Source organism: Coturnix japonica, chromosome 1 (genome assembly GCF_001577835.2).
Source record: "Coturnix japonica isolate 7356 chromosome 1, Coturnix japonica 2.1, whole genome shotgun sequence".
Lineage (NCBI taxonomy): Eukaryota > Metazoa > Chordata > Aves > Galliformes > Phasianidae > Coturnix > Coturnix japonica.
In genome coordinates, this window is record NC_029516.1 from 163,095,146 (window position 1) to 163,122,677 (window position 27,532).

At 34.7% G+C, this 27,532-nt stretch overlaps 1 protein-coding gene across 2 annotated transcripts in view; it reads right to left on the bottom strand.

Annotated features, from left to right (window-relative positions):
• The window catches only part of DYNC2H1 (dynein cytoplasmic 2 heavy chain 1), a 120,354-nt gene that overhangs the window by 91,620 nt on the left and 1,202 nt on the right, over positions 1-27,532 (bottom strand). For both annotated transcript variants that reach the window (XM_015852271.2, XM_015852270.2), the window contains exons 2-37: positions 26,221-26,391; positions 25,512-25,647; positions 25,011-25,129; positions 24,517-24,661; positions 23,130-23,362; positions 22,712-22,846; positions 22,503-22,616; positions 22,240-22,351; positions 21,953-22,077; positions 20,450-20,625; positions 19,815-20,010; positions 19,231-19,326; positions 18,640-18,792; positions 18,438-18,536; positions 16,038-16,177; positions 15,710-15,938; positions 14,830-14,957; positions 13,508-13,623; positions 12,497-12,624; positions 11,263-11,412; positions 9,907-10,112; positions 8,886-9,041; positions 8,677-8,791; positions 8,138-8,308; positions 7,536-7,918; positions 7,052-7,184; positions 6,844-6,961; positions 6,559-6,671; positions 6,352-6,471; positions 5,527-5,677; positions 4,637-4,839; positions 3,964-4,146; positions 3,558-3,740; positions 3,179-3,402; positions 2,302-2,417; positions 134-333 (exon numbers count right to left, since the gene is read on the bottom strand). In XM_015852271.2, coding sequence (XP_015707757.1) covers positions 134-333; positions 2,302-2,417; positions 3,179-3,402; positions 3,558-3,740; positions 3,964-4,146; positions 4,637-4,839; positions 5,527-5,677; positions 6,352-6,471; positions 6,559-6,671; positions 6,844-6,961; positions 7,052-7,184; positions 7,536-7,918; positions 8,138-8,308; positions 8,677-8,791; positions 8,886-9,041; positions 9,907-10,112; positions 11,263-11,412; positions 12,497-12,624; positions 13,508-13,623; positions 14,830-14,957; positions 15,710-15,938; positions 16,038-16,177; positions 18,438-18,536; positions 18,640-18,792; positions 19,231-19,326; positions 19,815-20,010; positions 20,450-20,625; positions 21,953-22,077; positions 22,240-22,351; positions 22,503-22,616; positions 22,712-22,846; positions 23,130-23,362; positions 24,517-24,661; positions 25,011-25,129; positions 25,512-25,647; positions 26,221-26,391 — 5,676 coding nt within the window. The remainder of the gene's footprint in view (positions 1-133; positions 334-2,301; positions 2,418-3,178; positions 3,403-3,557; positions 3,741-3,963; positions 4,147-4,636; positions 4,840-5,526; positions 5,678-6,351; positions 6,472-6,558; positions 6,672-6,843; positions 6,962-7,051; positions 7,185-7,535; positions 7,919-8,137; positions 8,309-8,676; positions 8,792-8,885; positions 9,042-9,906; positions 10,113-11,262; positions 11,413-12,496; positions 12,625-13,507; positions 13,624-14,829; positions 14,958-15,709; positions 15,939-16,037; positions 16,178-18,437; positions 18,537-18,639; positions 18,793-19,230; positions 19,327-19,814; positions 20,011-20,449; positions 20,626-21,952; positions 22,078-22,239; positions 22,352-22,502; positions 22,617-22,711; positions 22,847-23,129; positions 23,363-24,516; positions 24,662-25,010; positions 25,130-25,511; positions 25,648-26,220; positions 26,392-27,532) is intronic.

A 27,532-nucleotide genomic window follows, 5' to 3' on the forward strand; every position in this document is an offset into this window, starting at 1 on the left:
AACATTTAGTCATTTTTTCACTTTTTTTATAAAACATTTCACTCAAAAGTAGAAAGAAATTACTCAAACGTATTATCAACTAGCCCTAATTAAGAACAATTCATTTTGTTTTGTTGTTCTAGACAATGTTTACCTGGGTGTTTATAATTTCCAAGCGTGCCTCTTCAAAGGCTTCCTGTAAAGCTGTAGTTAACTTGGTGTACTCCACATCTTTGAAGTCAGTGCCAGGGAAGACATCTTTAACCAGTGCATCAAATCTTGCACAGTCTGCAAATGTAAGCTTTGACATGGTATTAAGCCGCAAAGCTTGAACCACCAAGTGACTTTCCTTAACTGGAAGTAAAAACAAAGAAGCCAAATTAATTTGTATTCTGGTTTGGGTTGTTTTTTTGTTTTGGGTTTTTGTTGTTGTTGTTTTTTGGTTTATTTGTTTTTAGCTCAGAATATACCAGTGCTTGAATCCATACTGTAAGACACAGGAAGCAGAATTGTAAGGGAAACTACAGTCCAGTTTTTCTAACACTGCCTGGAAGTTACTCAAGTGACTAAATATCATATATTCTGACAGGTGAATTCTATTACAGACTGTTTTAATGTATATATAGATAGTCATGCTGGAGATGATACACACTAGCATAATGATTAAAGCAGGACTAAGAGTAGCAGTGTATAATTATCTTCTTTATAAATTGCTTGTGTAAGAAATGAAGAACTAATGGGCAAGGCACAGGGATCTGATCCCTATTTTTGCTTTTTTAATCAAACAGTTTTCTTATGTAAAACATGCAATTTTTCAGAGAGTGGGTGAAAAATCATTGTTTCATCACAAATGCATGATTGCCTAAAATCAGAATGCACTGTAGCCCAAATTCAACCCTAAGGACAGAAAGCCTCCATTCTCTAACTTGCCCTTCCTCTGCATGTTTTCCCCACATGTTCTGGAGCATGAGAATTAGTACATCCTTCCAGGATTAGGAAAATGCTCAGCTTCATCATTCTGAGCAATGTTTTAAATGTAAATGTTACTATAGGCTATTTTTCTAAATAATGTGATAAATCATAAAGAGGGAAAATGTTTACATTAAGGAACTTGTTTTACAAGGCAGAGCAAGCAGTATTCAAGCAACAGTCCTTATGTACCTTATGTACCTCAAGCTAAGAGATACACATATAAACACACACAGAAAAAATCTGGGTCAAAATCATACACTTGATCCACCTATCTAGCCTACCACAAGGATTACCGGAAGTTAGAATTAAAACAAGACTGACAAAATTTCAGGAAGTTTCACATACCTAAACAAAAAGCCAAAAAAGTCATAGAAAAAAACACTGATAGGAACACATTGTAAAACACACTGTTGGCAGTGCTTTGATGGATCCAAACATAACTCAGTTACAAATTGTTTACCATTAACAAAATATTTGCAACATCCAGATTTGCAAACCAAATCTGTCTCTAATAACAAACAGTATCATCTGGACAGATATCTGCTGTTCAGGACATGAGCTACTATGTTCACTACGGATGTAAATGCTCATCTTCCCTGGTATCAATTTCCACGCATTTAAAATCTAAACTAGAAAAAAACATTAAAAATAATCTAAAACATGCATAATGCTCCAGTCTAATATGATATAATATTTTCCATCCTTTCTATCTGTTCTTATGCTTACCTCTGCCTACCAATCTGTGTTTAACATGGCCCTTATCTATCATGTCTATCATGTGACTGTCCTAGTTTCAGCTGAGACAGAGTTAATACAGATACAGACACATAGATAAATAGACAAGAGATCATTATCATTACTATTAATACTCTTCCTTTTCTATGTTAGTAAATAGCTTTTATTTCAACCCATGAGTTCCAGGTTTTTTTCTTCCCCAGTTCTCCCTCTCATCCCACTGGGAGGGCAGGGAATGAATGAACGGCTGTGTGATACTTAGCTGCCTGCTGAATTAACCCACAGCAGTGATCACTTTAGCCAACTTCAAATGAATCAAAATGTTGATGATTGATGAATAATGACAGCATCAGAGGATCTACACTCCAGGCCTAAGCAAAGTGAAAACAATAGTCTTTGGGAATCATTTAGAAACAAACAAATAAATATGACAAACAAATATATATATGACATCAGTCTTTTGTGACCGATAAAGAGCTATCTTGGATAACTTTTTCTTTGCCAAGTGGTCTCTAGCCCAAGGTATGGCTTCTCAAAACTCTGCTGAAGAAGATGTAGAGAATGTTATCTGCATAGTACTCTAAATAATCAAAAGTCTGAAATGATCAATCTTACTTTCTTGCTTTTCTGCACTTCTCTTCAGCTGACGAAGAAGACTGCCACAGCCTCTCAAAACAGTCTTTAATGCTCGTAAACCCCAATCATAGTGCTGCTGTGGTGTTAAAAGCTCCCTAAATTAAAGGAACAAACAAACAAAACAAAAAAATTGTTGAAAACAATTTTAGGCAACATTGCCAGGTTTTCTACTTTTCAGCCAATGAATGACTATGCTTACAATATGGTTTGGGGAAGTGGAAGAGATCCTGTAATAGCATCTATAATGCATTTCAGAGGTATAAGCTATGATACTCTAAAATTTTCAGAGGAAGTATAAACAACAGGAAATATTTATATTATCGTCATTAGTGACATTAACTAAAATCTCTGACAGATTATAACTGTGTTTTTCTATCTGGCATATTTATAACCAAACAGCCATTTCCATTTAAACTAGTTTGGGAGTCAAAATACACATTTAATCACACAGACATATGCTTACATTCATATTTAATGAATGGGGTGCAGTACTTTGCCGCCTTAAGATTTTAACTGCATCCCACCTGCTTTCATACCTGAAGCTCCCAATTATATTGCAATATTTTTATTTTTAATGTGTTTTAAATTAGCCGCTACAGAAATTTGAAGGGTACACCAATATCTGATTCAAGGGCTATACTGAAAATAAAAGTCCAGATGATTCCAAACGTACTGTTTATGACTAGTTTGGTTTCCAACACAAAGCTTTCTATAATTTTCAATATTACCAAAAATTAACAAAAAGTACATGGTAAATACTACATAGATAAAAATAATGTGAGATAACCACAAGGATCAACGTAACCTTCCACAAAGACAGAAACAAGCATATTTTAAAACAAAATTCTTAGCATACCTTGCCAGATTGAAAATAGCGACTAATTTTCGACCAAGTGTTTTAGCATACTTAAAGCCTTCTGAATACAAAATGACTTCTGCAATAAGGTCATTGTCTGGATGAGTCATAGCAACTGGCCTAAAAAGTTGTTTGAGGTTATCAGGCAGTTTTTGTCTTCCTCCATAATCTTTTCCAGCAGGATTCATAGTGATAAAAATCCCAGAATTATGATCCATTTCAACCTGGAAATAGAAATGCAAAAGCAATAGTATATCATCATTCGAAAATATGGGGAGCTGTATAGTGTTAAGTTACAGTAACCAGTCTTTAAATTAGTAAAGATCCAGTTCTTTCAGAACTATTTGTATATGAAAACATTAAGACCATTTTGTCTTACCTTTTTGCCAAGCAATTCACATGAAGAACTATGTTTCTTCAAAGCATGTTGAATAGTCTGAATCTGCATGGACACTGCAGACAGCACAGCTTCCTCAAGTCTATTAAATTCATCAAAGCAGCCCCAGGCTCCACATTTCACTAAGCCCACAAATATGCGTCCCATTGACTTCACATCAATGCCCTTAAAATTAAAAAGAAATACAAATAACAAGGAAGTAACAGAAGTCTACCTACCTACCTACTGAAAAAATACATTACTTTAAATAACCACAAATGTCTAAGAAACAATCATAGGGAACCTGACAAATAATTAAGACTATTTTTAGAATGTAATACTTCTCTATGAACAATGTGAAAAAATATTTCTGAATTTTTAAAGATAAATTATGAGGAACTATACACACCTCATCACAATTAAAGACTAATACTTGTCTTCCAAGAAGTGCACCCAAGGCCTTTACTGATTCAGTCTTCCCAGTGCCCGCTGGACCATAGGGATTTCCTCCAAGACCCATCTTCATAGCCTGAGTAAGAGTTAGGTAACACTTATCTGTCAAAGGTGTATAAACAAGTTTGGGGGAATTACCCTGCAGAAAGAAAACAAGTTATATGGTTTAGTACACAAAAAATAAGTTAAGATATAATTTCATTACTTGCATTCATAAATTAATATATTTAAAAAGAGATGATAAAGCAATGACTAAGAGTATTATCTCTTTTAAGTATGTGATTATGTTCAACATAATGAAAGTTCCCTAATTTTTTTTTAGAATTACAAAAAAAAACTTTCAAAGGAAATGAAAAAAGCACTGAAATAAGATCAATCTGTGTTCATGTCAGAAAGTATTATGTATCCATATTGTATCTGCTTTCCATACAAGCATTATTTTTATATTACCACAATCAAGACATAAAAATAAGCATCCTACTTTTTAATATTTTCTATGAAATAGAACAAAAAGGACAGAACAAATTTGGAAAACTTCTGCAATGTTTGGAAGTCAACTAGCAGCATGTGAGGAATGAAAGTGTTTGACACATTTGAAAGCCACCAAGCACAAATTAAAAATAACATACCTGATATTCATAAGTATATTGAAGTTCAGCATCTACCATCTGAACGTAACATTGTTGGTCTTTCATATAAAATCTCAACTGTTTCTTCCAAGCCCAGTCTTCAGCACTGTGAATTTGAGCTTGATTTAGCTGCTTCACTATATCAATGTTATGAATAATATCTAGAATCAAAGCTTTAAGCTTGAGCTCAAGAATTCCTGATTCTGCATACAATAAAAAAATTTTAAAAATCACAATGTTAGCAATTCTGACATTCACTGGGTTGCTTTCTATTACTATTTGACATTACTGTGATCTTGTTTCAACTATATATATTTACTAATCAGCATAAAATGAGATCCTCACAGAGGCAGCAAGCCCTCATGCAATTTCAGCCATTTGAAAGATGAGCAACCAGCCTAATATGTGTGATGTTTTCTGCCCCTACATTCAAGAGAGTGAGATAGAGGTTTTTCCAGAAACAAATTATTCCAAAAATGTTTACAGCTACATCCACTCAATAAGTGAGGCACAAATTCTTGAGTGATGTAATGAGGGTCTGAAAACCACACTGTATATGTTCTGGAGATTTTAACTCTGAAGAAAGGGATTAGGGGAAGATTTTTCAATATACAGTTACAGACATTTCATATAAAACTACGTGGTGATACATACATATACATTTATTTTATATATATATATGAATTATGTACATTTCCGAATATATAAGCTCTACAAGACTGCTTTTTAACCTAAACAAAAGTCAGTTATTCACTGAAACATTAAATACACTAATGTTGGCAGTAAAAGTTAGCTAATTTGTAATTTCCTACTTAAACAAAGTGAATGTTAAATACTACACAGTTACAAAATCATTATGAGGTCTTACATATTAGAGCTCATTTTTGTACCTGTACTGCCAGTATCTTCCATGCTGATATCAATGCCAGTATAACGTTCCAATTTAGCCATGAGTTCTAATTCTAACTGTTGCAGGTTATGGTTTTTGATAGCATTTTCAACATCTTCAGTGAACTGAATTTGTTCTGCCAAAGAAAGAATCTTAAAAAGAAAGAAGTTCAAATTACATTTTAAAAATACATTAGATAAAGGCAAAGAAACATTTGCAATTGGTCATAAAGAAAATGTTATCAGTGTTTAAATTATTATACACATATATACATGTATACATATATGTAATTTTAAATGTAAATGACATCAAACATTTGCCACACACTTAAGAACAATTACAGTTACCTTTTAAAAAGATAAAATTTAGCAAAAACTTGTAATGCAATCCAATAAAGCAATTACATCAATTGTTCTATCACTGTTGGTGGTACCAAAACTGTTAGAAGCAGTTTTTCTTATTAACAGACACGTAATACAGAAACATTTTAGGCACACAGAGTCTGAAGCCAAAGAGCTCTGATCACATCTTTTACTTTTTTTCGCTACTGACCTGCTAACCATAGCATTTTGTATTCTGCTTTCTGCTTACACTTTATGTAAGATTAGGTGATATGTAAAATACCCCAGTATTTCAAATGTTTACATAAGAATTACAAGAAAAAGAACATTTTAAAGTATTTCTCTATACTACATAAAGAGGGTTTTTCTGGGATTTGCCTGGAGCTTTCTTGCAGATTCACATGTATAGTTTGTGAGACTTTAAAGATAACTTATTTGATGTATTTAAAACTACACAGGGGTGCTACTGAATCATCATCTACAACCTGGGAAGGAAATAGTGATGGATCAATGGAACCTCTTGATTTTTTTCCAGCATCAACACAATCAATTAACAACTTCTTCAGAGTCTCCTTCATCTCCAAAGCCAAACTGTTTAGCCACACCTGCCAAAAAGATTTAAAAACTTCAGCTAAGTTACAAATTATTTTCTCAAAACTCTTTGGAAATATATTTGGATATGATTTTCTTACCTCCACATTACTGGACAGAAGAACTTTATTCCTAAGTGGCACAGTTTCTCCTTCTACTGACTTCATGGCAATTATGTATTTAAAATCTTCATCAAAGCTCACACTATGAATGCCTATTAACCAGAAAACAACTATAAAGTCAGATACTGTTAGGCTTACACATGAATTCCCCCATTTCTAGAAGCAGAAAGGGAGAAAAAAAAAAGAATCTGCAACAGACAATTTAGCTTTAAATATACTTATTTCTGAATAAATACACTTCAGAAATGAAAACTAATGCATTACCAGCAAAAAGTTTCTTAAGATGAGTCTGGATAACCAAAGGATTTGTGGATTGTCCTAAAATTTCTAATAAGTCATCATCTCCAATGAAATAGAATCTTGGAAATGCTGAGCGCTTTTCCTGTATAAAAACAAAAGATTTTTTTATTATTTATTTTAATTCAAACTTATTGACTTTCTTTATAGAAAACAGGATTGATTTCAGTTGTACCTCCAAAAACTCATTCAGAGATCTCTGACACCTCTGAAGCTGATCAAGTATGGCAACTAAGGTACTTCTTATTCCTGCACGGGCATTCAGTGAAGTTATTCTATTATCCCTTCTGATATCTGACAAAACAGATCTTGATAGAAAAAAAATAAACAAAAAACAAACAAAACAAAAAAAAAGAAAGCAGAAAAAGGAACAATTGAATAATTCATAAAGTTACCGTTACAGTTTTAATCTGAGTGTTATATATTTGTAGCTGTTTAATTAAAAATTAAAGCACCCATAGGCTGTATAAGTATCTGATCTATAACTTTCAGTTTTAAAAAAATCTGTGATGAAACATTTCAGAATTTACAACAACATATCTCCAATATAATTTAAGAACTTTTTGGAACAGTTGTTCCTCATAATTCCACTATTAATAACATTGTAGTACACAGTTCAAGGATGGTACAGAAAATATGTTATATTCCATATCACTAACCTAAAATCTTCATCGACTCTGGTAAAACGTGCATGATCTTTGGGCAGAGCTCCACGACCAAATATGGGTTCTAAATAGACCCATTTCCTCTGTATTAGGTTTAAATGTTGCAAAAACTCATCCAACTCGGCGAGTTTTTTTTCCCAAATGGACACTTTATCTTCAAAACCTTTATAATATGGAGAATCTTTGAGGGACTGTAGAAGACAACGATGATCTCCAACTTGGTTGACTATGTCTTTCCAGTCTTTAATAAGCTTGACAGTCTTGCCTTGGCTATCTTCATAATCTGTTAATGTAAAGACAGCCCCAACTCCCCAGAGTTCAAGTTCACGTAATGCTTCTCTGATTGTAACTTCACCATGAGCCCGACAATTCAAATCCTATTTAAAAGCAGAAACACACTTCACTTAAAACTACAGGCCTTGTAGAAATACTTTTTCTTCAAGAATCAAAGACCAATTGTATTTCTCTATTAGGAAAAAAATATAAATATGCATGCAAAACAAAATATTCTACGGCAAACACCATTGCATTTCCAAAAGAACATAAGATAAATAATAGAATAAAAATACAGTAACTTTACATGTCATTATTCATACCTTGAGTTCTGTGGCTTTTTCTATAATGGCATCAGTCACTTTAAGCAAGTCTCCAAACACCAAACCCTGAAGAGTAGTGCCTCGGGGAAGACCCAGAAGACGAAAGAGATCAAGCCAGTGGTCTGGAGAAAGATGTTCCCCTCTAACATATTTTAGGAGTGGAAGTATCATCTACGGGAAAAAAAATCATAAGAAACTACCTAGTACTTATTCAAATTGTATCTGTTTGTTTATAGAGAAGCTATTTAAAAAAATAACATTCTTAAAATAAAGCACTTTTTAAAAAAAAATCCAGGATTTAATGTTTAAGGACTTCCTCAGGAAAACTCACTGTGAAGCACATTTAAGTAAATTGTAATCTTCTCCTATAAGGCACTAAAAAATTCTCATTAATTCAAAACAGCAGCAGGAGATACTTTCTTAACTTCTAACACATTTTTTTTATGATAAATGAACAACAAGTAACATAGTAAAGTATATAATCCAATAATACTACTGGATTTTTTATTTCATACACCTTTCTATAAGTAGCATCTTACTTTGTATTTGTCCACTTCTTTTTGCAACTTTACTGTCATTACAGTGTGTCCTTCCATCTTCCTAATTTTATCATGCCAGTTATACAAAAATTCTTCAAATAGGTATGTTTTACTCCTGTATGAAAATCAAATATAAAAAAGGTCATAATAACACAAACCTATAACCATACATACGTGTCCATGAAAAAATAAAGCAAAAAAAAACATACCTAAAAGTAATCCAGTCTTCTTTGGCTTTCTCCTGAAAACCCTGATTAAACTCCTCATACAATGCCCAGATTTCTGCACAACACTTAATATCCTGAGATACAACTTGTGACAATGAGAAGTCGGGCTCTTCCAATTTAAAATGATGGCATTCTTCACTGAATAAAAAGATAATTGCATTATACACTATGTTATTCAACTATACGTTAATGATTTAAGAGAAGAAATCATACTAAAATAGACCTCCTTTCATTAAGAAAAGCCACTGGCTTCACTGATGAACATTTTTGCCAACTGCAATTTCATCACTGCCTCCTTCCCAAGCAGAAATAATAAAGGAATGAAAGGAAAAACTATCCTTTCATCTCTCTCTTTTTTTTTTTTTTTTTTTTTTTTTTTAAATTTTGAACTTGGTATTACCCGAAATAAAGCTTAAAATAAGTTCACATTGATGTGTTTCTTCACTACAGGTAGAAAAAACATGCTGGCTTTTTTTTACTACCATAATTACATGCCATCCTAAGAACTGAAATTAAAAATTTTGTCTGCTCAGGATATGCAGTAATGACTTTACCTAAAGTAGGCATTCAGAGAAAAAAATATTTCCTTCAACACAACAGTCTAACAGATAAGACTTATTCAGGAAATGCAAGAGGTGAGCTCTAGCCCATGTAAGTTACCAGATGACTGAACCAATAAGCACCCTTCCTTGGACCGGTACTCCAAACTTCATTTTGGTGATAAGTTCAAAAGTCAGAATATCTAGCCTTCCTTTCATGCATTCTTTTCCTTACTGGCCTGAGTCCTTGAACTTTCCACTTCAAAAAAATTTCAGCACAAGAAATTCATGTAGTGTAAAATGAACAAAAATAAACTTGAAAAATAACGTATTAAAATCACTTAATATGAAGAAAACTGAATTACCAATATTATCCATGAGATAAAATTTAATATTTTCTGAGATATTATTACTGCAAAAGGGCTATGCATTAATGACTACAATATACATGGAAATAAACATACATAAGTTTTTCCTTCATGGTTTCAAGTTCAACAAATTCTTCCTTTTTTTCCTTTATGATCTGGGCACTTTTCTCAAGTGCATCTTGATCACCTGTCTCAATTACATCATCACTTGGCTTCAGCTGATCCCAACGAGCTTTAAATTTTTCCAGGTCTTGAAGATACATATTAATACGTGACATCACATTTCCCTTCATCATTTCAATCTGTAAAGAAAGAGTTAAAAATTAGATTACTTTAGTGAGTTACAACTGGAACAAAATCAAAGTAACCGTGTTGTTCCAACTTCACATGTCACACCCTAAGAAATTGTTGATCTTTAGTCTTCCGGTTTCATTTCAAAACAAGGGGTTCCAACTTTATGCTTGGTAGGTAAGATCTATTTTTGGCCTATGCTACCCATTCAGCCTGCACACAGAAGTGCTATTTGTATGACACATTAGTATCTTCAGTAATAATAAAAATGAATTCAGCAATATTTCAGTGGCCTGGCAATTAGAGGACTGCACACAGTTTAGCCAAGTTGTGCAAACAAACAGAAACAAAAAACCCAGCATCAGTACTAAGAACACAATAAAATAAACAATATATTTTAACTGTTCTGTTTCCTTCAGGGAACCGCTGATTTATATTAAGCCATCTCTGTCTTTAGGTAAGTCTCTGAGACAGAAGAATAACAACATTAATTTCAGAATCAGTTCTACAGCTACTTCACCCAGCTACTGTTTAAATAGCAGTATCTCCTCACAGGCTGTCATTAAAATCGTGTTAATACTGAACAAGAAAAATGTATGGATTTTATATTATTCATGAAAAATAATTTCTCCAGACTTCAGTGTTTTACAAGCTGCTGAAGCCATTCCAGAGGCAAGCCACAAAGATGATGAGAAGGCTGGAGCACCTCTCCTACAAAGAAAAGTTGGTTGAAGAAGGCTCCAGGGAGACCTCATTGTAGCACTCCAGCTCTTACAGTGAGCTTATAAACAGAAGGGAGACCTACTTTTTACACAGGCAGATAGTGACAGGTCAAGGGGGAATGGTTTTAAAATAAAAGAGAGGAGATTTGGATTTTACAGTTGGAGGATTTTAGAGGGCTATAAGGTACTGAAACGGGCTGCCCAAAGATGCCATCAGTGCCCCACCCCTGGAGGTGTTGCTATAGCACCTTTGACTCAATGATCTTGAGAGGTCCTTTTCAAGACCTATGTTTCTGGAATTCTCTGAAAGGACCCTGGCCAGCCGGATCTTGTGGGTAGAAACACCCATCATGGCAGGGGGGTTGGAATTAGATGATGTATAAAAATCTCTTCCAACCCAAACCATTCTATGATTCCATGATTAAACATTGACTGTTACCTGCTCTGTTATCATTAGCTGGTGGCTTTCCATCATTAATTCAAATTTATCCCATGTAGCTCTCAGGTTACTAATTGTGTCCAAACCCGCACCAGCCACAGTTCGCAGAAGTTTGTTTTTATCCTCAGCTTCTTGAAACAGGAGAACAATCTAAATTCAAGTGGATTAAAAACACATGTGTATGTACAAATTCAGTACATCTTGTTTATCCAAACAATGAATAAATATGTAAGAATCACCATTGTTGTATCCATAGATTGTGTCTATATGCATTTGCATTTTTAATATTGTTTACATGAAAAGTAAAACACTAGAAAAATAGCACCTGAGGTATTTAGAGAAATTCTACATCTTGATCCTGAAATGAAATATACAGAAGTTAATGCTTATAGTGAAACAGGTAAATGCCTCTTATTTTAGATACCCAATCAACCACATTCTGAAACAGTATCAGAGCAACAGAAGTTCATTATATTTATTTACCTATACGTGTAATGGCCTAGCTGAGAAGGAGTTAATCTTCACTACAGCAGCTGTGTCGTGTTTATGTTATGTCACCAAACCAATGCTGACAACACACTGATGTTTCAGTCAGGGCAGAACAGTGTTTGCACAGTATCAAGATGTTGCTAACTGCCTCCCTGTTTAATATCCTGGGAGTGTCAAAGCAGCTCAGAGGGGACACAACCAGGCAGATGACTCAAACAAACCACAGAATATTCCATACCATATAACATCCTGAGCAGCAATAAACTGAGCAGTTGGAGGCTTAAGGAGGACTGCTATGTTTTGCTGGACAACTAATTGGGCACTACTCTACCCAAGGAGATGCTAAGTGATTGCCTTTGCACCTCTTGTTTGGTTTTGTTTCTTCCACTTTTCCTTCACTTAACTATTTTAATCCACAAGTTTTTGTGCTTTTACTCCTCATTTCTTCTACATAAAGCTCAACCCAGGCTATTCTAGCATTCTGTAATCCTATCAAAAAGGTTTGGTTAGAGGTTAGAAGTGTGGGAAAACATCAAATACAACATCATGATTTTATGCTCTATGCAGATGCTTTTTTCCACTGGTGGAGAGAAAATACTGTGTTACATGGACCTCTGCCCCAACTTTATAAGGCTGCTGCATATTCTAAATTAGTTACATTAAACGTAGCTTTTGAAACCAAAACACAGTTACATTTTTTTTTATATATAGCTTTTGTCTTGGATATGATAAAATAGTATCTTACCTCTCCTTTTTGTTCATGTAATTTTAAATATTTTACATTGTCTTCTGATATTTCTTCTACAGTTTGGGGTCTAACAACTAATGTTTCCATGGCATCGTTAAGAAATGAAGAAACGTCAGAAAGGTGAGCTACATAAAGATGGAAAAAAGAACTATCATTTATAACTATTTGTAGTTATAAATAACGAAGTCAGACAAATGTGCTGAGGTACAACACAAGCATAAGACATAAGCATAGCTTTGCATACAAGGTATTTACTAAAAAATTGCAGACTCAATATTACATGCTGTTTCAACAAAGGCTGGATGCTTATGTTTACATATATATTTTTAAATTTAATACACTACTTGCAGTGTGTTACTTAAAATGCAAGTATCAATCTCTACTAAGAATTAAACATACAGACCCAGTGCATTTATTTGTACATTTTCAATATCTGTATGTCTTTTTATGGTAATTGAAGAAACAGATGTGAAAATTTTTGGAGGTGGTGTGGGAGTTTTGTTTCATTTTGTTTTAGAAGAAACTAACTAAATCAAGCCACCTTGCACAGTGAAAATATTCACAAAGAAAAGCACAGCTATGCTATCAAGCACAATAATCATGCTATGCTATCTATGTATGGCTATTTTTTAATGTATTTTCTTTACAACTCCAGCAAATAATGCATCTTCCAGAAAGCAATTCAGCTTCCAGGCTATGGAAGTAATTCACCCTCTGCATGATCCTTGTTCTGAGTTTTTTGTCTAGGTGTATTCTGTTACATTTGGAACAGATGTTGCCAAAACTAGTGAATGAAAAAGATGCACAATGAGATCAAGAGGTCATAGCTTAGGCCCATAGTGAAAATCAAGTAACAGATTATTTTTGCTTCACAGTGATTTCTGCAATTTGCTATGTCTGAAAGTAAAATATTTGTTAAATAAAAGGCATATTTAACAAATACAGTAATATTAGTGCAAACAAGTACAAGAGAAATACAAACAATTATTATTCATTAGAATTATTTACCTTGTATAGATTTTCTCAAAGAAATGACAAGAACATCATACAACTTCTGGATAAAATCATCAATTGCAGTTTTCACAGGGTTGCAGTTGACTGTTAAGCAATCTATCTTGATGGTGCTTCAAGAAAAATATCAAAAATAGCAAGTATTCGGTAATATGTACAAGTTCCAATATAGTTCTACGATATAGGTATATCTGTAATTTACTCTGATTTTGTAGCCTAACAAGAAAAAATCTCAGCTACTTGTAGCACTGAAAGGCATATAACAAATGTCAAGCATATATACTCAACATTATGGAGTCTAAAGTCTAATACTCTGATTTTCCAGTAGTGAGTAAATAATTTGATTTTATACACTTAATGACACTGAATTGAAAATGAATATTTTCATACTCAAGAAGAAAAATATTATTTGTGCAGTATCATCCTTGGGTCTCAAAATTCCATGAGAATTTACCAATCCAGGCTTTCATAGTGCTAAGAACATCAAAAAACCACAGTGAATCATATAAAGGCCCCTATCCCTATTTCTGACAGTGACTTTAATGAAAAGCCTAAAGAATGCTCTGAGAAGGGCTACCCTATTTAACAATCTTCCTGAGTATCCTGCCTCAAAACCAATTATTTTCAATTTGTGACACTGTATCCACACGTGGTTTCTGGCTTCAAGATCCAACAGCTGAATTCTATTCCGCTCTCTCAAACACATGGAAATCTCTACTACTGACAGTTTAGCCACCAAATTCCATCGTCCATCCTCATGCATGAAATTTGACCTCCTTCTAATTGCTCTGAAGGTGGTTCCCACTAATTTCATTTGATAACTCTAACCATGCAATACACAGAAGCATACATGAACGCCTGCAAGAATAAAAGCCTAAACTAATAATATTCTAAAATATAATTTTAAGGATGTAACCAAGTGCTTAACTATATGAATTATTTAACATATAAATAATTTTAAGCCTATTTCCAATGGCCATATATAATCCAGGTGTACACAATTTAGATAAAATAATTGCTAAAACACTGCTGTGTCTTTTACTATCCCAGAATCAGCCCTAAATGTTGAGAAAGGCTCCCATCATATGAAGTCATTAAAAGCATTCTTAGAGGGTTCGATGGAGAAAAGGGAGTAAGTGTCTAAAGATAAAACTGAAAAACAAAATCTAAATCTGTAACAAGTACGGTAGCATTGACAAAACACTTGAAATTGTATTTATAACTCCACATGAAAAAAATATTCCTATTTTACTCCTTTACTCCTACTCCAAACCTGAAGAAATTCATGATTCAAACAAAGGAACAGAGTAGCACTATACCTGGGAAGACGTTCTGCTTCCTTGCCTCTCACTTTCAACGCTTTGAAGTTTTTTTCCCAGTCCTGTTTGCTAGAAAGATGCGTCTTCGCCAGAGTTTCCATATCTACTTGGCCAATTACAATCCAGTCCTTTTAGTTTTTTTAAATTTCATGGAAAACAAATATTTAGTAGAGTAAGTATACCCCGATTCTAAATATTACAATATTTCAGTAACAATTTAAACCTATGTTTTCTTTAACCTTTGTGCTCCTTCAATTACATACTGATTCTCTTTGTGCAAAAATCAGGAGGTACAGAATGGTTTGCAATGTCCACACTTTTAAGGATTAGAGAATCACAGAATGGCTTGCGTTGACAGGGAACTTTAGAGAACATGCAGTTACAGCCCCCTCTAACACAGACAGGGCTGCTAACCACTACATCTGGCTGCCCAGGCCCCCATCCAACCTGACCTTGAATGCCTTCAGTGATGGGGCATCCACAACTTCTCTGGGCAGTCTGTGCCACAGTCTCACCATTCGCTGACTAAAGAATTTCCTCCTAATCTCTAAACTAGATGTCCCTTCTTTTAGTTTGAAGTCATCTCCCCTTGTTCTTTGGGAACATAAATAAATAAATAAATAAATCAGTCTCTTTCCAATTTATAAGCTCCCTTTATGTACTGAAAGGATGATACAACAGATCTTGAGCAAGACTAGAAAAATTGCTATAATAGATAATTCAATGGGAACTGTACACATGCTTCAAGCTACGCGTGCTTAAGTGGCTGGTTTACACTGTAGAAAAGGACAAAAATTTCATAGTGCAGTTAATTCTAGAAGGTCTAAAGCACAAAGAGATACAAATCAAAAAGCATGAATCAGTCAAATACTGAAAATACCTTGAATTGATTACAAACTTCCGCCAGCCTTCTGAACAAATCTTCTGCTTTACTAAAAGCAGTCAGAAATCCCTTTGCATTTCTCTCTGTCATAACAGTGAAGATTGACTCTTCCTCTGTTTCACTTACGCCCCTGAACTGATTTGGAATGGAAATGAATCTCTTCATTTCTCTATAATATCTAGCTCGTACTTCTTCAAAAGGAGGTCTGAATTGCAGCCGGCCTTGCCTAAAAAGTGAAACAAATACAAAATACAAAACCTAAGTTTTTTAATGCAATTTGAGCCAGAACATTTTCTTTGTAGGAAAAAAAAAACCAAAATCTTACTTGAATGTTAGATCAACATTTATTTCTGGTAAATTCTCATTAAGCGCTTCTAAGCCTATTTGATACTGATGCTCCAGAGCTTTGTAAAGCTGATGATTCCAGTGCTGTCTCCAAGCCTTCATGTCATTTGATTTGAAACCCTAAAATGTAAAAATGATTTTTTTGTTGTTATTTTACTCCATTTGTCACCTCAAAACATTATTATGCAAAGCTCAGCACAGTGGAATGCCTGAAGGTATCGATCTTGGAAAAAGCTCAAAAAAATACTGCATGATTCAATATTACATGTAATAACTTTAGATCTTCTTATTCAAAATGAACATCGGAATAAGAAACAAAATCCAAGTCAAAACAGTCACTGCTGCACTTCAGGTTAAGAATTTCACATGGCTGTTCTAAAATAGAGGATTCTGCTCTAAGATATGGGGATTGCTGACACAGCTTTTACCCTCCTATAATACATAACCTATCTCTTATACTGTATTTCAAAAATTTCTTGTCTAATTGGTACCAACTAATAAGCAGATATAAGATTTTGCATTAAAGAACTAAAAATTTCATTGGAACATAAGCCATGGAATATTTAAAACACTGAAGTATGTAAATGGTCACTTGCAAGCCATCCAAGCATTTTCAGAAGGGCAATACAAGTCAAAAGAGAAATGAAAAACTTCTTGCAGCTTAATAGCTTCCTGTCTCATTTAACTGGATATTGATTTTCAGTCAGGGCTTTAGGGGCAGTCTAAGGCTGCTACAAAAAGCTACACAGTTAAGGTCTGTCCTAAAATTCAAGGCAGCACACACAAAATCTTCCAAAAAGGTGCATTCCAGAGATGAAGAAAAATGAAGATTTCTCAATTAAATTTTAAGACAATGATAAAGATTTAAAGGAAAACGTAAAGCTGTTGGAAATTGACACCTCAACAAGTTCATGGACTATGTCAGATAATGCAATGGCTGCTCCAAAAGTAATGCCTCCAGTTTTATTATGTTGACCAGCAACATCAGAAACAGATAGTGGTGGGGTGGTAGTGAAGGATGAACCTTCCCATCAATATTCCATTATATTTTATTGCAGTGGGACAGATGGCAGCAGAGGAACACTCTGACAAATGGCACCTGACATGGAAGTGCCTATGAAGTAAAGCTGTAGAATTGAATTCCTCCATGTGGAAAAAATGGCACCCACTGACATTCACTGACACTTGTTGAACATTTATGGGATCTAAAAAGTGCCTGTGAGCAAACTGAGGCAGTGGTGGTACATTTTAGCAGTGGTGACACTGATGTGAAAGACAAGCCACATTCCAGACATCCGTGCAGACTTCTATGAGTGCAGCATGCAGAGTCTTGCTCATTGCTGGTGAAAATGCATAACTTACTGTTAATGACTGAGATGAAAAATAATGTTTTGTGGCTGATAATTTTCTCTAGGAAGTAGTATTACTGTGCTCTCTGTATCTGTTGTAGCTTTCACAGAAATAAATAGGAGACACTACCTTCAAGGAGACCCACCTACGTTGTAATGTTCCCTTATGGATGACTATAAATCACTTATTTACTTCTAGCTCCTTTCTTCAAAATTATGCTCCTAAAGAGCAAACACAAACCTCTTAATAATTCTTATATTACTAAATCCAGGCACTGATTTTCCAGTTGCTATTCTGCAGACAGAGCTCTGAAATCCTTGTCAGCTACTACAGAATTTTAACAACTTGATGACAAGACCAATCAAGTATATTGGCAAGGTATGGTAAGACTTATAATTTGTAAAACAGGATATATTTATGGTCACTTTTATCTTTTCTAATTAATATGTACCAAGTAAAATGATTCACATTTGTATTAGAACACCACATCCATCCATCTAGCATTATAGACCTACTATTGTTAAAGGCAACAGGAAATAAGAAACTAATTAAGGGTACCTCAAAGTAGCTTAGGTGACATCGTTTACAGTTCACTAGTACAATATTCTTAACCAAGAACTGGCAATTGATAGATGAACAAATAAAAATGTAACTTCTTCATTATTTCAGTCAAAAATGTATTCTAATTGCATTCTCAATCTAAATCTTATGCATTCATCCTGTTCTGCCTTGAGATCCTTCACTGCTCTAGCAATTTCTGTATTTCAACATGTTAAATGGTGCAGACACAACTGTTGCAGATGACTGAGTTCTTCCCATTTATCCATCTAAGATCAATTAAATGAACAAGTGTTTTACTTCTCCCATTATTAGCACAATTGGGAAAGAAAAACAACAAAAAACTGTCCTCATTATTAAGCAATTAAATTGCTAATCAAAATTAATTAAATCAGAGTATATTTGAGTTTTAAATTTGATTAGCATCAAAAGTCAAACGTTCAACCCTTGCAATATGATTATGAAGCCCTGCCTGTGACTCAAGGGTTGCAAAACCAGTTCTGAGCTCTTGGAGTCCATCTTTCCAACGCTGTTGCTGACGAAGTAGATCAATATTCATAAGAGATATAACCTGTTAAAAGAATTGTAGAAGATAAGTATAACTATATATAAATGACAGAAAGAGTAAAGTAATGCTTAAAAAAACACCATTTCAATTTCACCTGAAAATGTACCTTTTCAATGAAGTTTGTGTGCCACTTTCTCAGTTTTCTGTTTTCAGTGGAAAGTCGCTCAGCAGCAGCTTGGAGTTTTTGTATGTAAGCTTCCAATTCTCTGGGATTATCCCACGTTATTTGAGCATTTCCTCCAGGACCAGACTTTGAATGCTTAAAACCACACAAACATTATGTTTAACAATAAATACAAAACTAGATTATCACTTAGTATACAGAGAGTAACAAGATGAGAAAGATCTCTTTACTTTTAGTAAAAAATTCAGGAACTCCACCACACCACTGTGCCACAGAATTAACAAGATGGCAAACCACAAAAACATGGACATACCATTATAGCCACAGTAATGCAGTGGGGAAGATTAATGCCAGACTAAAAGTACTGTTTATGGGCATGTTATAATTCACTTGTCAGTAAGTAAATACAAATATCAAAAAAAAAAGATGCCCTGCTAATTTAAATAAATGCTAATAAAGAAGATAGTTCAGTGGAGGACTGAACTTAAAATGTCCAGTAGAAACAGAGGAAAAGTACCACAAGTAGGAAGATTACACTGAAATTGTAAGTACAAGAGAGAAGAGTTCTCTCACCTTAATTATCTGTTCAAATGCTAGGGCAGACTGTAACATCATTGGCTTCTGGCTCTCAATCATTTGCTGATCAATGGAATTATAAAAATGTGCCACCTGTAAAAATGCAGAGATTAAATTACCAAGAACAGATTACTTTTATCTCAGTGCTCCTAATATTTACAGAATATTTCTGAATGTATTGTGCAATCAACGCTACTCAGAAATTAGAATTAACTGGAATAATATAATATTTATAAGAATAAACTATATGTTCTGTGGTAAAGTTATATGTTCTTCTAGTGATGAATTCTGATAGTAAAAAAGAATGCCACTTACACACTTGAGATGATTATACATCACCTTAATTACATCAAGTAGCACTTCAGGTGCTGTCAAGTGTCCAACACATCTTCCAGGACATGACACAAGACCTTAAAAGAACCTACTGCCTCCTAAATTGGCAGCTGGACTAAGAGGGATCCCCTACAAGAAGCAGAAAGCTTAACCATGTATTCAAGAAGAAAAGATAATAATCTAGAAATGTTCTACTACTAAAAATGGAAAATCAGAATAGAAAGTTATTATGGCATTTAATCTTTTACCTGTTTGAGGATGACCGCTTGCTTAGAAAACTTCTGTGCAGTGTTTGCAACATGCTGTATTTTAGCTGGTATGACAAAACCAAGTGCTGACAGTTGACGTACTTCTCTTAGGAGAGTCACCAAACGGTCTGAATAAAGTATATTTAATGTTCCAAAAACGTGATCCAACTCCATTACTGGACTATTAGCTTGGATGCTAAAACAAAATCAAATTAAATGCATCAGTGAACAAAATGTCATATTAGTTCCTTAGGCACTTTTTATAATAAAGTAGTAATTCGGAAAAGCTTGATATAATTCTATTATATTTTTCTTCACTTATCAGCATTTTAAATTACTCAGACATTATTCTAGTAACCTTTCTCTTAATTCAAAGCCTGTGAAGATGATCATGAGACAGAACATCCTGGAAGAGATGTTAAGGACCATATGAGATGAGAAGGTGATCAGAGACAGCCAGCATGGCTTCATCAAGGGCAGAATGTACCCTGGTTGAATGATAAAATGATAACTAACTTTTCCATTTTGTTTCTCAGTTCATTTTTATTTCTATGAAGCTTGTAATTCCTAAAGCAGGTATTGTTAGTTACATATCACTACCAATGTTAGCATCATTGTAATGAAAATGTATTTACCAAAGTCCTGATTTGGGATTTGATACTTCTGACTGGATATTCCTAGACCAATCATCAAATTGTTCTTGTTCATATGCTTTTAACTGTTCCAGAAAGGAACCCGCACTCCGATGAAAAGTCTGAAACCCAGACAAGTCAGACAGAAGAGCCTCTGCCAGCTTTATAGCATCATCCACCTTGAACACAATCACAAAGAAAGAAAGCTTGATATCATGGTAGCTTAATTTCATGGTATTAAATTAGAAAATAGGAATCACCACAATACAAATTAGTATTAGGAAACATCCAACTAAGAGTCAGAAAAAGATTACAAAAAAAAAAGTGTGAATCCTGAATTGTGTCCTGGGTGTTCAAATTCCAGTTAGAGTGAATTGAGACAGGTGGTTTGACTAAGTCACCCACAAAAGAAGTCTACTATTGTTAAGATACCCTAGGATATCCCACCTGATCGTTTGTTCATGTTCCACAAAAGTACAAATCTCCCATGTCCTTCTTTATTGTATTTATAAAGTCCATGCTAATACTCAAGAGCCCTTCAAATGAGATTCCATACCTTTGCATGGACAGATTAATCAAGACTTTAGTCAACACCATCTGTAAAGATTTGAGAGGAACTCAAAAGTTCAGCTCAGCCTGAAGTAAACATAGAACTGACACATATCACTTGCAGTGATTTTCTGGATATCAGCAGGGCAAGCAGGAGAAATCATTGTGAAATCTCATCAGCCCTCTGGAGGACGAACCAAAAATTAACATCTTTCAGACTTCCGTTCTTCGTCATATTTAGCTGAAATTTGTCCCACAAATCTCAAATGAATCCACAAATCTGGGCTAACCATTATTTTGGGATGGATATATCTATAATTCCCATTAAAATACGACATTGACACTTCAGCTCACAAAAAATACTTTGCTTTTATCAAATTTATACTTTTCAGTTTTTTTGTTTTCATAAAAACAAACCAACAAAAATAACAGAAGTTAAACAGAGTCAAGTCTGACTTGAACTCATCTAGTTGTAAGAGAACATAGAATTACTTACCATTTAATACTACTACACTGAAATAAAATGCATTCCTAATTTAGCAATGTAAATTCCCTGTTAGTTTCTGACTCAGAAGAGTAATACCAAGAAATCCCTTTGGCTTCAAGTGAACACCATACAGATCATTGAGAATTAAGATCTCAGAATCTAGCTACATATAAGTCTTATGACAGAAATTCAAAATGCAAACTGGAGAATAAAGTATAGCAAAAACACCTCCTCTCAGAGTTTTTGTCTATTTTTGCCAAAAAATATTAACTCATAAAAACAAGTTGGTTGGTGTATTACAGAAAGACTGTTATCTGTGTCAGTTAATAAGACTGTACACAGCACCGGGGACTTCCACTTTTTTCACAAGCTTTTAATGCTGTTTTCTTCACAATCTCCTACATTATATGTTCATACCATAATACTGTACCTAAATTCTAATGAAATCTGATAGCAATGAAAGCCATTACCTTCATCTCCAGTTGCCGTACCCATACAATGTTATTGACAACTTCAGAAAGATTTTTGCCTGACAGAGGTCCAGAAACATCACCAGGAGCACCATGGCATCGAGTTTCAAAGTCTGTCTGATAGTCTAACACAAGCAGAAGATTCACGTTAAACCAGAAACTTAATAGAACAAGCTTGAATTTATTACTGCAGTTACATATTAAATATATTTACATAATTTATTAGTAAATAATTCTACTATTTGCAAAAATATCAACACAATTTAAGACTGTTAGACAGCTTTTACCTTTGACATAATCTTGAAGTCTTGCCAGCAATGTTTCCCTTTCAAAAAGCAATTCTTTGCTTGTATTTGGATGCTTTATAAGTTCCTTATATTTCTGAAATGTTTGAAGAAGCTGGAATATGAAATTTTAAAAAGTTGGTTTATGGCTGTCTATAAACACAACCTTTCGCTGTAATTATTTATTCCTCTGCTCAAAACTCGCTGCTTCAGAATACAGCAACTTTATCTGTAGGGAACTTTTCAGATGGCAAAAATAACTGTACCTGTTGAGGACTGTCTTGAATTTCTGAAATAAATTTCTTTAGTTTAATTGCCATTTTTTGTTCTGCTGGTGCAATAATTCTTTCAAACTGAGAGACGGCAGCTTTCCATAATGGCTAGAGGTAACAAGTACACATGTTAGTTTACAACCATTCATATAAACCATAAAAAAAGACAAAGTTTGATTATATATTAAAAACAAGCAACATACCTCTGTGTAAGGATTGCAGTGTACAGGATTTAGGCCAGCAAAGGGCTCAAACACCTGAGCAAGGCGTAGATCATTCTGTTCTCCAGATGGCAAAAAGTATGTAAGTTTTTCATGCAGAGTTCTAACAATTAACACCTGTAACAGGAAAAAAAAAAACAAAAACATCCAGCATACTTTTACAAAAATTTTACATTCAAAAGCAAAAGCACACAAGCAGCATGACATCTCTCTACCTTTTGTAATAAGTTTCTAAAGGCTTACGAAAGCTTATGAATTACAGAATGCTTGCTCTAAAAAGGCTATAAGAAATGGTTTACCTTCATTTTATAACTTAAACCATGGCATTGAATTGTACCCAATGAAACAGATTAATAATAAGTCTTACATGATAATAAATGATAAACAGAATGAACATTACCTCCTCAAGACGCTTGCAGAGTTTGATTAATGATTCAGGTATATACTTCTCATTTTTCCATTGATGCAGAGTATAACGTTGCCATAGCTGTCCAGTTAAGTACTCACAAGCTGACACCCACTGCTCACAAATTAAAATGCCAGCCTTTATATTTTCTTTAACAATGTGGAAAGCATCCTCCCACAGATTCAAAGCTGCTAATTTTCTCTGAACAAATCTACCTAGAGAGCTACCTGTAACACAAAGAAGGAGACAAAAGCAATATGCTGTTTGTTCAAAATAATTCCTTTAAACTTCACAACAAGCTCCAACTACAGTAACTCCTCCCCATGCACACAAACACCATCAAGAAAGTTCAGTATCTTACAGCAGTCCAAAGATGCAGGACTTGGAATGGAATGAGAATGAGGAAAGCAACCTTTCTGCATGTCCTGCCTGCACTTCCATACAAATTGAGTCCATTTTTAAATTGGGTTTTTAAGCAATTAAATTTTACCCTCTGGGAAAAAAGACAAGGAGTCAAACATAGAATCATAGGGGCTGGAAAGGATCTCTGAAGACCACCACATTTCACCCTCTGCTAGCTGTGCATGTACATGTTTATCACAGGGAAGTTGGACTTGATGACCTTTAATGGTCCCTTCAACTGCAATGATTCTATGACCTAGAGTAGGTTACACAGGAAAGCATACAAGTGGGTTTTGAATATCTCCAGAGGAGAATGCACAATTGTTAAGATGCCCTCTCAGACTTCTCCAGGCTGAACAGTCCCAGCTCTTTCAGCCTCTCCTTTTAACAGAGATGCTCCAGGCTTCTCATCATCTTTGTGGCATTGCGCTGGACTCTCTCTTAGAAGTTCCCTGTCTTTCTTGATCTTGAGAAGCCCAACACTGGACACAGTACTTCGCGTGTGGCCTCACCAGGGCAGAGTAGAGGGGGAGGATCACCTCCTTGAACATGCTGGACATGTTCTTCATAATGTGCCCCAGGACATCACTGGCCTTCCTGGCCACAGGGGCACACTGATGGATCACAGCCAGCCTGTAGTCCACCAGAACACCAAGGCTCTCCTCTGAAGAGCTCCTCTCCAGTAGTTTGCCTCCTAACCCTAACAGAAGCAAGACAAATCTAATCCACAAGCTTAAAGGTATAAAACTCCATGTTGGTATTATTGTCTTCCCAAGCATACTTGAAAATATCAACCACAACTGGCTTAATTACTGACACCACAAAGCAAGTGATATTGATGGATCATAATTACAATAAGCAAACACCTTAACACTGTAAGCTACCAGTGGGGTCTTTAAATGGAGGAAGACATCTGCTAAAAGATTCGTTTTACTTATTCCTCGAATGATTATTTAATAAAAACTACATAAGGATTTACCTATTACATCCAGGAGATTATGCATGCGTGGCTGTGGATAAGGATCATATTCTGTTTGTCTCCACACATTATCAACCGTATCCTTGGTAGTTTCCACTAAATCCACAACTTCAAGTAATGAGAGACTATCTAAGTTGTAATAATGCTAGGAAAAACAAAAACAGAAACAAATATAATCACTTTGCAAATATACTTTACAGCAATTTGCAGTAATTGCTATAACTGCCTGTGGTCTATTGCATTATAGGATATGGAAGAATCCTCTCAAAAAACATTAAATATTAGTTGAAGCTTACTCATGTAAGGAACGGTTTGATAACAGCACTGCAGTTCAACCAAGTGCTCTGCAGGTGCCTACAATTTAACTAAACAGCCACGTAGTCATATCTCTGAATAGAGTACATATAGATATATACTGATTTGCATTTCACAAGGAGATTGCTTTTTTTACTATGTCTACAAATATATCACTGATTATACAAAAGAAAACATACTTTTGCAATGTCCTCAAATAGGTCTTTGAAGTGAGAAGCTCTCTCTTTACCACGCAATTTATTTCCATGCTGAGCATATTCATTCCAGAACTGAAATTCATCTGTTGGTGTAAGGATAGCTGCAAATAAGAACAAAGAGTGTTTAAATACAGAATAAATTAACTTTCACTAGTCAGAATATACTTATAAAGCAAATTTTTGCCTTAAAATTCTCTGATTACCCTTCAACTTCTGACTCAAATGAAACGTAGCATCAAGTTCATACCAAGAGACAAGAGCTGACCACCACGAATTCCAAACTACAGAGGATAAGCTGCTCCACAGTTCAGAACACAGTGGGATTACGAAGACTGAAAATTCGATCAATTGAACAATTATTTACTCCCAGTTTGAAATCAGTTGTGTTTATTACAGCAATGTAATTAGTAATGTTGATTAAAACAAAATCTGGGGTATTAATGTTTGATAATTAACTATAAAAAGCATAATTAACAAACAAACCTTGTACATCATCTTCAGTGAATCCTGTTCCTGTACAATTAGAATTTGATCTTCTGAGCACGGTACTCAAACCAGCTTCAAGCTCACTTAGAAGTTTCTGGAGTTTGGGATCCAATGTTTTACTCCATTTTTCATCCTACAATAAAAATGTCACAATATGTGACTTAGATGGTAGAGCTATTGCTATTTCCCCTTAATCAAAACAGAATCATAGAATCATAGAACCACTCAGATTGGAAAAGACCATAAAGATCATCGAGTCCAACCACAACATGATCATACTACCCTAAGTCTAACAGCCCTCCACTAAAGCTTGTCCCTGAGCACCACATCCAAATGGTTTTTAAACACACCCGAGGATGGTGACTCAGCTGCCCACGTAATGAGACACTACAATTTATTTTACTTAATGTCAAGGAACAGCATCTTCTGCTTCTCATGCCTTCTTCTGCGGTAACCACAGCCCTGTGGATTCCACATTTCTAGTCAGGCACACACGTGACCAGAAATAATCCTCCTATTACCCAGACTGCTACAGGAAAAGTGTCTTTTTTAACTCATTAGAGCTTAACTCATTTCACTGCTTAATCTCTTAATATATATCAATATTTTACAAGTCAAAAACATATGTCAGAATAGTTGAGATATGCTGCAGATTTCTGATCTTTCAATATAATCTACAGACTATTTAAATCAATATATTGTTCACCTTTAGCAATACTGGTGCAAAAACTTGTCGAACAGCTTGATAAAGGCTGTTAAGTGGAGAATCTAGCATAGATGACACAAGGATATTACTGTGAAGATTATCTTCTGTAATTACATCAGGTCGCAGCTTAAAGAACACCAGCACATTATTCTTTGAATTGGTAGTTTCAATCTGTAATAATGAAGGGAAAACACACACACACAGAAAAAAGTTTTGTTTAGAAAAACCCCTGATTGTATGTTATACTAGATAACTCTTTAAATAAATGTTTTACATCAAGGAAAAAAATAATAATAATAAAATAAAACATAAAATACCACTTTATTCCATACAAGCTTTGATAACATAATCACACACAGAATCACAGAACAGTTGGAAGGAACCTCAAGGATCATGGATCTCCAACCCCCTGTTGTGGAGGGCCACCAACCTCCACACTTAATAACAGACCAGGCTGCCCAGGCTCCCCTCCAACCTGGCCTTGAACACCTCCAGGGATGGAGCATCCACAGCCTCTCTGAGCAGCCTGTTCCAGCAGCTGCTGTTCCAGCTGGTAGTATCTAATTTGTACCAAAAAAATCAAAACTTTTATTGCAGTCCCTCCTGATTGGACAAGAACATGAAATGTAATTTCCAACACTGAGCACATGATACACTTTTCATCATTAAACATCCCCAAACATCTATTTTTCATTTTGAAAGCTTCACTTACCATTTTCTGGGGACAAAACAGAAAGTCACTCTGGTTTGTGTGTAGAGAAGATTGAATAAGAAGGATTTAAACCTTTCTCTTTTTTTATTATTATTTATTTATTTTCTGGGAGTGTCACATTTTTACACATAACTTTGAAAACACTGTTCTAAATACCCAGTACTGTCTATCCAAGTTTGAAGATACAGAGTTCTGCTGTGATTTATGGATCATTCAAAGAAAGAGTAAAATTTTGTTAAGTTGTTCCACAGCTCTTATCACCTTCACAGTCCCACTTACAGCCACAGTCCCAAACATTATCTCAAAACCATGTACTGAAATCTGTGGCAAAGAATCATTCACAAAATAAAAGAATGTTTTCAAACATTTAATAAATAATACTGAAAGATATGCCAGCTGAAATCTCAAATTTTATGCATTTACAAACATCATAGAATCACAGCATCATAGAATTATAGAATCATCAAGGTTGGAAAAGACCTAAAAGATCATCCAGTCCAACCATTCGCCTATTACGAATAGCTCCCACTAAACTATGTCCCTCAACACAACATCCAGTCTTCCCTTGAACACCCCCAGGGTGGGTGATTCCACCACCTC